At 32.8% G+C, this 11,008-nt stretch overlaps 1 protein-coding gene across 2 annotated transcripts in view; it reads right to left on the bottom strand.

Moving 5' to 3' along the window:
• Positions 1-7,282: 7,282 nt before the first annotated feature.
• The window catches only part of LOC110092864 (ethanolamine-phosphate cytidylyltransferase-like), a 28,145-nt gene continuing 24,419 nt past the window's right edge, over positions 7,283-11,008 (bottom strand). The window contains exon 9 of one of the 2 annotated variants that reach the window (XM_020817561.2): positions 7,283-7,708. In XM_020817561.2, the coding sequence (XP_020673220.1) occupies positions 7,637-7,708 (72 nt within the window). In that variant the 3' untranslated portion in view covers positions 7,283-7,636. The remainder of the gene's footprint in view (positions 7,709-11,008) is intronic. The other variant, XM_020817566.2, reaches the window with a different exon arrangement.

The raw sequence follows: 11,008 nt of genomic DNA, 5'->3' as shown, positions 1-11,008 counted from the left end.
AAGCCAACCTAACACAAGGACACCAGCAGAGAAAACATAGACTCCCAAAATCAGAGCAACAACACAATTGGAGTAGACAGAAGAGGCATGACAAATTAAACCGCACGAACACCTGCAAGACAAAATAGCCTCCTACAAAAAAAATAAGAACATAATAAAAGAAACAATGCCAACTAAAGCCAAACCCAAAGTAGAAAGGCAAGGGAAAACCAACAACCAAACTAACCAACAGGAGAACAACCCAACAACCAAGCAACCAAAATACCATAGAGAACCTAAAACCCACCAAGCAAACCCCACCCAAACCCCCCAATCTAACCCCATAGCCAACCCCCCAAAAAAATCACCTCAACCCTCGTAGTGAAGCCCCCACAAAAGAAAGACCCAAAGTCACAACAAACGGACAAAACCACAACAGTCGAGAAACCAAACAAACCACAAGAACTAAGCCAACCCAAAGGAAGGCCAACAATACAATAAAGAAATAGTAGCCAAATGAAATTACTTTTTTTTTTTTCACTTACTACATTTATAAACACCCTTGAAAAAGGCTTCTTTAGCAATACGAACCACATTCAAGCCATACAACGCAACATGAACTATGATCGTTTGAAAATAGGTATTTCTTGTAGATAGGGCAATATTGTTGCCTTTATAACTCTCAAATTTTATCAATTTTATTAATAAACACAAGTGGGCATAGCCCTCAATTTCTCCAAGAAAATAAAATTACAAGTCCAATTAATATTCCACCGAATCCTAAACTACTTTTACTAGACTACTACCTCATCTTACAATAATATGAGAATATTTATTTGGTTTGTTAAAAGCTGTTGAGCATACCACAAAAATCTTAAAAACTGTTGAGCATTATAATTTGTTAAAAAAAAAATTGATCATGATGCTAATTTTAATTTTTTTTATTTTTTTAAAGAAAAAATTTAAAAAGTTAATTTAATAATTATACATTATATATATCTTATATTTCTTAAAATTTTCATTTTCAAAAAAAATTATAGTCATTTTAAAATAGATATTAAAATTTTAAAATCCATCTTATTATGCTTGATAAAAAAATTATATCAAAATATTATGATATAAATTATATAAAAATAAGACTAAAAATTTAATAAATTTATTTTAAGATCAATATAAAACAAATTTTTTTAAATAATATTAATTTTAAAATAAATTTAAATCTCATTTTTATATAATCTACATTAAAATATCTCCGTTCAATTTTTTATTCCTAATTATTTTCCCCAAATAAATAGCTTGCATGCAAACCGTAAAAAGTTAGATGAGCAAAAAACTGTAACATGTCGGCTGCCATGCACTACAAGCTTTCATATCAAATCCTTTCTGCCACAAAATTTTCTTTGCATGATTATTTATTATGTGCGTAGTCCGGATATCAACCAAAATATGACAAGTCACCCCTGTGCTTGATATTGCAGCTCGGAACTGCCAGTACCGCAGCATGGTAACTCTGGCGTGGCGCATTATGATTAGTCTCCGGACGGCGTTCTGCGTCCGATCTCCACACTAATAATATCTCTCTTTGCATAGCCACATGTTTGCCCAATTAATTTTATTTAATTTTAATTAATTATTGATGGATAAATTTAATAACTTAGACAAAATTTAATTAGCACTGCTCCATATTTTTATCTCTATATATTATTATATAATATGCTCACACTCTAATATATATCTTTAATTCATTAGGTACTTCTCTAAGTCATGACAAACATAATCTATGATGGCCATCATATCATGAAGGACTCCTTAACTAACATAACCTTCACCTAACATGTGCTCTCATTAATTAACATCATATTATTTCTCTTGATTTATAGTTTCCATTAATATTTAAAAATCTTAGGTGAGAGTATTAAATTCAATTTCACATCAAATATTTATATAAAATAACATTTCATTTGTCATCATTCATACATTTAAATTTTTTTATAAAAAAGTTAAGTCTAATCATAGATGGAGTAAGTTCAATTTTGCACCCCTTAAATTTAATCTTAAGTGGTATAAGGGGTTGAAGTAAATGATTCATATAAGTTATAGTTCTCATAATCTTTTGGTCATCATCATAATTGGGCAAAATTCAAGATCAGATCTCTCTCATAATGAACTCTACATGATTGAGAAGGTTGCTAACTATAGGATTCTTGATGATGCAAAAAATTTCTATTTTAAGGGGGGAATTAGATATTAAGGTTTCATGGGAGACAAATTTCTTATTACTTTCTACAATAATTTTCTAGAATAAAGATTTTTTGAAAGTGACGAACAAATAATGGTCAAAAGCTGTCTCAAATGATATCTTAGAGTTCTTTTGTGGGAAGAGTTTATTAGGACTTATTAGATTATTGAGTTTCTTCAATAATGAATACTTGAAATTTTTATTTGGTCAAAAATATTAATTAATTTACCCTCTTCAATAGGCTTAAGTTTTTAAATTATATAGAGAGAGAGAGCGCTAAACTTTAGTATCATTTGATTCACTCTCAACTATTAAGTTGCTTAATATAACTAAGCATAAAGCTTTAATTATGCATAGCATAATATACATCATCCATTTCACAACATTACATCAATCTATCTTTTGTGATGATGATATAGTGATAACAACTTATTTTCATTTTATTTTTCTCCTATTTATTTTTTAGAAAAAAGGAATTAATTTATATAACAAAATACAATTAGACATCTTCTCAATATAAAGAATTTACTTCATTATATCATGATTAAAATTTATGCAAATCAAATTTATTTTAACGATTTACAAATATTCATCGTGAAAAAATGTGAAAATCAATCCACGTAGCCAATAAGCTCAATTAAATAAAGGTTTTATTTTGTGATAATTTTAAAAAAAAATATACTAAAAATTACTTGAGAAAACAATAAGGAAGCTATCTCAGACAAAGCCTAAGTTGTTGATGCACAGTCTTAGGCTTCATTCGGTATGACTTTCTTACTGCTTCTTAAAGTAACTTTTTAATACAAAAATTTTAATTTTTATACTAGAATGTTGATTTAAGAAGCAGTAAGAAAGCCTTCCCAAACAATGAGGGTTTGAAAAATAAGAAGTCGCTCAATTCATAACTGAGCAGTTAGGGGGCTTCAACTCCCACATAGTTTTTATGTTAAAGATTTCTAAAAGGCAATGTGTAAGCAACATGCTTATATTTAATTTATTGATTAAAAAATTGTGTGACGATTTCCTAATACAAATTGTATCATGATGAGTAAAATTTATTACTTTTGTTATGAGATTGGTGCAGTACAAAATTTTCACATGTGACACAAATCTCATTTTAAATTTTATGAATTTTAAACCTACCTCGATGAAATCAGGAATCCTTACACATTTTTTTCATGATTATTTACTTAATCGCAAACCAGTTTTCCTGTCACAAAAAATGCTACAAAAGTACTCTCTCTCTCTCTCTCTCTCTCTCTTAGGGTCTATTTAAGATAATTTTTTCATTGCTTTGTTTTTGCTTTTCAGCCGGTAATTATAATTTTATTTGGCTACTTTTTTTTCTCACTATTTTTTAGAATTTTTTTGTGGCGAAGGGTTATTTTTTGCGGCGAAGAGTTCTTTTTTTGCAACCAGAGTAGCTAAGTTGTTTTTCCCGCAACAATTTCACATTCAATTTTTAAAAATGTTGTAGTTGTCCCAAACAGACCCCAACCATCAAATTTTTTACTTCCATTGATCGCATCGAAGTTTGAGATAACTTTCATGTTGTTTCGATTTGTAGACAATAATAATTTCATTTGACTATTATTTTTTTAATAACTAGAATAATGAAATTATTTTTTTCACCGAAAGTTCATAATCATCTTTATAAAAATGTTATTGTCATCTCAAACTGAGATTGATCAGTTTCTTTCTACTTCATACGACAATAACCACAAATTAGAGATAATTACGACTAACCATTGATGTATTATCACTTTATTAATAATTGATTAGCATCCAAAGTTCTAAGGAGTATTATTATTTAATTTGCACAAAAAATTAGTTTGGGATCTCCCCTTCAAGTTTATAATACACACAAGAGAAATATATTTGTTTCGCAGTGATGGTTGGAGAGAACGTGAGAGCATCGAAGTTTTCAAAGTCCTACTCGTTCAACAAAGATGAATGGAAACAATTAGTTTGGGATCTCCACTTTCCTACTAATTAGAATACTATGCTCAACCAACTTCATGCATGTTGACTCTAGGTCATTCAATCGATTTATTATTCTGTGCGGAGTGCGGAGGGCATTCGGAGACCAATAAAAATGTGTCACGTCACTCAATTGCTTGATGCCCAACTTGGTACCCGCACTCGATACCCTTAGGTACCGCTGGGTACCCGGCCAGTGCTTAACCGGACGGGAGAACCGTCCGGTGTCCGTACATAATAAAAGCTCCATTCAATCTCCTATTCTTCAAGTGGAGGGACTAACTCAACCAACTTCATTATGCGCCAACTCTTGGTAATTCAATCTCCACTTCTTCAAAGAGAGGAGTCATTCCAACTACCCTTTATTGTCATCTTAATCAATACTTCAATTTTCATTAACCACCTCTAGTTCATGATCAATCTAATTGTTTTTAGTATCCTCCATGATCTTCTTACATGGCCCATTGCTACCTCTAAGTAATGTCATCTCCACTTCAAAAATATGACTATTCCAACTACCTATAAGGGGTGTCAATTTCGGGTCATGGGTCGGGTTCGGTTCGAACCCGAAACTGACCCGGCACTATTCGGGTCAACCCGAATCCAACCCGTTTTTAAAAACGTGTTAGTTTTCCTGACCCGAACCCGACCCGCTTCGGGTCCGGGTCAACACGACACGACCCGAATGACCCATTTTCAACAAGAAAATGGCTAATTTTTGGGTAAAAGCAGATCAATCTCCTCTTTTCGGGTCAATCTCGGGTTGCCGGGTCAAAATCGGGTTTTCGGGTCAATTTCGGGTCAAAGGGTTAACCCGAACCCGACCCGTTTCGGGTTCGAATTTGACCCTAACCCAAAATTTTTGTGTCGGGTTCGGGTCGGGTTTTCGAGTCGTGTCAAATATTGACACCCCTACTCTCAACCAACAGACCAAGCTGAGTTGTGTGAGTCGGCTTGACTCACTTACACCCGTACTCTTATGAATAAGACTTCTTTTGGGACCACTTTTGATTATTAATTTTTCGCTGCTTCGAAATGGAAATTAGATGTACTCAGTTAGATACTTAGATTAGCTTGCGAAATTTACGCAAGCAGGCGCGGGGACGCGGGCACGCAGGTGGGTGAAGGGACTCGGGCTCGCGGACACGGGCGAGCAGAGCAGCTCATTGTAAACGGGTTTCCGGGTTGACCCAGCAACTCGTCAGGTCAATCCGAACCCGACCCATTTTTCAAACGGATTGAATCCGGAAACCCGAACTTGGCCCGTTTTTCAAACGGGTCGGGTTTCGTGTCATGTCAAATATTGACACCCATATGTACAGTTGTGTACCGGGTGAAGTGGTGCTTTCTGATTCGCCTCCTAACCGTCTGATGACCACACGTAATAATCTCTCAATCTTAATGACACTCTATTGTCACTTTTAGGTTGTGATGCTTGATCCAATTATCTTCTATGTACACCCCGGCTTCCCTATAACGCCTTATTAATGTTTTATAATCATGAAATCTCTACGTCCACTCGAAAATTTGGCCTAACTGCAATCATTTACCTCAATAACCTTTCATCACCATCGCATCGTAAGCCTTCAATTCATGTCATTAAGACCATCATGAAAGGATTGATTTTCCATCTTTAGTTGACAGAACAGTCTTCTTGTTCTTGTGATATCTTGTTCCCATTTCAAATAAAAAATCACGTCTACTGTTAATTTTCCTTTATTTCTATAATTATTTGTGAGATGTTGTTTGAAGCTGTGACGATTAAAATCTCTTTGTACACACTCCACTTCTATAACACGTAAGGCACAAAAATCTAAGTCAACATGGCAGTGATCTCGTTATCCGTGGGCATATAGGGTTGACAAATCATTTAATCATGCTTCATGCTCGAGAAATTATTTTGTGCTGATACCAAACAATGTCCGAAAATCATTCAGAATGAGTCACGTCAATACTGAGGCTTGATATTGCTCAATACCACTCGGTATTGATGATATAGCTCATTCTAATTGATCTCCATATGTAAAACTGCATTCGACGTCAACACAGAATAATTTCTCTATGTTCTACAGCACAAAGATAAAGTGCTATGTATAAACCCTATCCATCCGACTATCATCTTTTAGCTATTCACCAATTTTTCTTAAGAAAAAAAAAACAGTATATATTAATATAATATAATATATATCAACATGATAAGACAAATGATCGAAGTTAATAGATATAAAAAATTTTATCAATAAAAAATAAACTAATTTTATTTTCTATCTCTATCTAAACATATTCCAATATTGAGCATTTGTTATCTAATTTTAAACATTTTATTTTCACACAAAAGTTGACAAAACATTAATACATGATGCGTGTAAAAATTTACTTTAATTAGCTAAGTTCTTAAGAAAAAAAAAAACTTATCAATGATGACTAATTAATTTGCAAGCACGTTATAAATAACTTGATTAAAAATTAAAGTATTACCAACTAAATTACAAAATTCAGAATTACTTCCCAACTATAAGATGAGCATCCAAACATCAATGTCCAATACATTAAGTGTTCAGAAATCGTCTTTCTCAAGCTGCTTTCTATCAATATTGAAAAAATATTCTTATATGTGATTGACATCACAACCATAAGAATGTTCTTTTGAAAATTTAACGATCCAGATCATCTGATTCGCGTTGGCCACCCACCACAACAAACCCAGCAATTTAAGTGATCAAATTCTCATTAATATCTTCGCGCCTCGCAGTTAGTTGGCACGTTACTGTTCTTCACAAACTTCAGGATCAGGTGGACCTCATAAAGAAAGGCAGCTTTGAAAGAAAAACACATCCATTATTGCATCTCCTGACAGCTAGCAGTAGGCTTCAATGCATACACTATGATAGGTGAAATTATTCTGTGAAGATGCTGAACGTCATCTGAAGACCAATCAGAATGTGCCATGTCACCTCCTGCTTGGTACCCGGCTCGGTACTGCTCGGTATCGCTGATATGACGCATTCTGGTTGATCTTCAGATGATAAATTGCGTTCGGCTGGCGCACAAAATAATCTCTATTATGATAGGGTTCATATGATAGAACTATAATAGATACGCTCAATCTGCTCATTAATTATAATAAATATTGCACAAAATCTTCTCATTAGTGAAGGACATCAAGATAAGGGACTCAAGCTTCCATCGAGATGAACCTCGCAATAGTTAGCAGCCATATTTAGGAAGCAAAGTCAAAAGAACTCGTATTTATTCAATAATCTAATTAAACCATAACTGTAATCACAGATTAGCTAGAGTGATAATTTGAGCTTTTACTTTACGATCAGTATTTGCATTTGAAGCTTTTGGGTGTTAACGAATAGGGAGAGCCAACATTTTTTCTGTAACGAGCTGGTTTCCTTCAAACAGCTTAACACTTGCAATCAAGTTCATTAGTCATTCTTCAGATACGTTAGTCTTATTCTCGTAGTATTTCCTCTCACTTTGTTCCTTCTTTTCATTTCGTTTCTGAAGAAAAAAAAAATTTAAAAAAAATTCAGTGGTCAAAATACAAAAAGTTAGCAGCTAAATTACATTGGAAAATTGTACAAAATATATAAAAGAATTGGTGAAATAACAGTTTTCAAAACCAGAGCTTGAGAAAGACAAACAAGATTTCTTGCTTCAACATCATTTAATAAGAAACGGAGTGGAGTATACCACACTGATATTCAACACCAACAATGCGAGCTCTTTAGAACTAAAGAAGAACATTCACCTGTGACCAGCTTAATAACATATTTTCAAGCAATATATGTTGGATTGGTAAAATAGGTGATTAACAAAGGCTTCATTCACGCTCCAAAAATTACAGGTGGAAGTGAATTCCTTTTGCTATGATGCCATGGTCAACTTAGGGCAAGAATTTTATCCTGCTCATATTGATTTAATCAACAATGCATTCTACTTCCAAGAGAAATTACTTCTTTATAAACAAGCAGCAGATCCTGACATGACCGGACAAATTTTAGAAAGGAACATAATGGCCACCACCTTTCATGAGAACGAAAAACTTAAAACAAAAATAAAAGAATAAGTTACCTAATTGGGCAAAATATACGATAGTCGCACAATCAGCAGGTGGCTACGGCGACTCTTGCTGCTTTAAAAAGCAAAACAAGAAATCATCTTGTCAACGACAAATGACGCACCATGGCACAAAGTTTCCCGCAGAGCCATGAAACATAACACGGCACTGCGTGCGCCATTTTAAACATCATGCACAATATAAAATAATTTTAAATAAAAAATATATTAATATAAAATACCATCAACCAAATAATAGATTGATTTGAGTAAGATTTAAATATAAATATCTTGCCAAACAAAAAAATAACTTTAAATCCTATAAAAACTTACATCGATAGATTTGAGCAGCATTTAAACGTAATTTATTTTAAATCCTACCAAACAGCAAAAATCACTTAAATCCTATAGAAAGTTAAATCTCGTTCTTTCTCTATTTTATATTAATGCAATTTAGCCTAAGAAGCGCGTGAAAGGAATGATTGTTATTTTCGTTGCGAGCCCCCTCTAACTTCTCATTTGACAAGAAAACTGTTGCCAATTTCATTGAGCGACTCTTTCAAAACTCTACTTGAGGCAAAGCGCGTGAAACGGAAAAGTGATTGTTACCTTCATTGCGAGCTCCCTGTGTGACTTATTCTGTCGTCATCAAAGAAGGAAAAAAGGCTTCCTAGAGTAACTCTTTCAAAACTCTACTTCAAGTGACGCAAGCCGAACCGCCAACAAAGAAATGGAGATAAGAAAAGTAAACTCCAAATCCTATTGAGATAAAATTAATTTTTTTGGCATTGTTTTAGAAATCGAATTGGCCCGATCAGTTCAACCATGAACCTATCAAATGGCCGTTCTGATCCATCTTAAAAATCGGCTTTGCATCAAACCAAACTGAACAGACAGAAACTGCTGGTTTTTAAAAATCGACCGATTCAAGTGTTTTTAAATTTAAATAATTAAATTTAGCAAAAAATATAATATTAAACTTAATAAATTGATATAGATTTAATCTATTATAACTTTTAAATGAGTATTAAATACATATAATTATGATTTATCAAAAAAAACCACTGAAGCATTCTCACATTGTCCTACCACTCCATATAAGTTCCTAATATATGCAAAACCAAAAAGCTATACAAACAATAAAAAGTAAAACTTCCCAAATAATGTAGGAATAAATAGCTATGTTGAAGTTTTCATGTTCACTACAAATACACGATTTTTTTAAACAATTTTATAATATGAATAAAATTTATTTTATTTATTTAATTTTTTTATATATTTAATTATAAGCATGAATGATATATATATGTGTGTGTGTGTATGTAAACTAAATTTAGATTAAAAATCAAATTTAAAATTTAAGATAGTTAAATTTAAAATTAGGAAAAATATTGTGCATGAACTCTGCTTATTTTTATTATAAAATTATATGAGCATATATTACATCATTATTATATCATTTAGAGCTTTTTTAAATAATTTTAATATTTATTACATCATCTGGTTTAACTCCGGTTGAACCATTGAACATTAAACTTCTCATTCTTCCGATTCCATGTCCAAACCGATTTTCACAACCTTGATTTTTAATATTTTATTAATTTGTTGTTTAGTTAATTAATAATTAATTATGTTATAATATATAAAACTTAAAAAATTATAATTATAATTTAAAATTTAAAATTTATAACATGTTAATAAAATTGTGCATGCTATTTGTGCCATGCACTATTGCTCATGCATTGCGCAAATAGTGCGCACTATTTTGAACATCTACGTCGTGTCAAGTAAATAGCATCATACGTGCGTTGAGCCATGCCATGCACCATTTTGCGCCATTGACATGCATAAAAATGATGTCATCAAATAAAAAATTGGAAGCCTTCCAGCTTTAAATAAGGACTTATTTATAGGCTATTTCATTGTAAGTATTTAAAATAGAGAAGATTTTTAAATGCAATGTAATATAGTGTACTCGGAATACAAGTATTTGAAATTATTGTCTTGGCTATAACTAATAAAAATAAATCTTACAAAAAAAACTTAGGGCACCCTACGATGCTCACAATTGGAGCTCACAGGTAAAGGCATCGATGGAAGCTCATGGTGGTGGGGATCAATGGGAGCTGATGAGAGCAAGGATTGACATGAGCTCTTGGGGTTGGACAATGATGGGAGCATGCACCAACATGAGCTTATGTGGGCATGGATCAATAGGAGCTCTTGAGGGCAGGGAGCCAAGGATTGACACAAGATCACGGGTGCAAGCATCAATAAATGCTCGTGGAGGGAGGGAAGGATCATGGTAGCTCACAAGGACAAAGGGTTGATTGGAGCTTATGAGGGCAAGGATTGACAGGAGCTCTCAGAGGCAAGCATTGTCACAAGGATGAGCAAACACGAAGAGAAGTATTTCACAAAGAAGAAATTTGGGATTCAACCAATTCAGCCAAAAGTTGCAAATTTCTCAAAAATGAACTGAAATCTCTCAAAATTTTATGTTGCGTTTCTTTATCTTCAAACCAAACACCTAAAAAATGAAATGCAGGAAAAAGGAATCCAACACGCTAACAATTCTTCCAACCCAACAACCAATATAAGAAAGCTTTTATCTTTATTCTCTCTATAAATAAAGTGATTATAAGTGTTGCACATAAACTAAATATATAATAGAGTTAGGAAAATAGAATAATTTACCAATTATAATTAAACTAAATAAAGCAAAATAAACAAACTTAATTT

The sequence above is a fragment of the Dendrobium catenatum genome, unplaced genomic scaffold, assembly GCF_001605985.2.
Source record: "Dendrobium catenatum unplaced genomic scaffold, ASM160598v2 fragScaff_scaffold_1220, whole genome shotgun sequence".
NCBI classification, from domain to species: Eukaryota; Viridiplantae; Streptophyta; class Magnoliopsida; order Asparagales; family Orchidaceae; genus Dendrobium; species Dendrobium catenatum.
The sequence above is the reverse complement of the archived record's forward strand: the minus strand, read 5'-3'. Positions and strand labels throughout refer to the sequence as shown.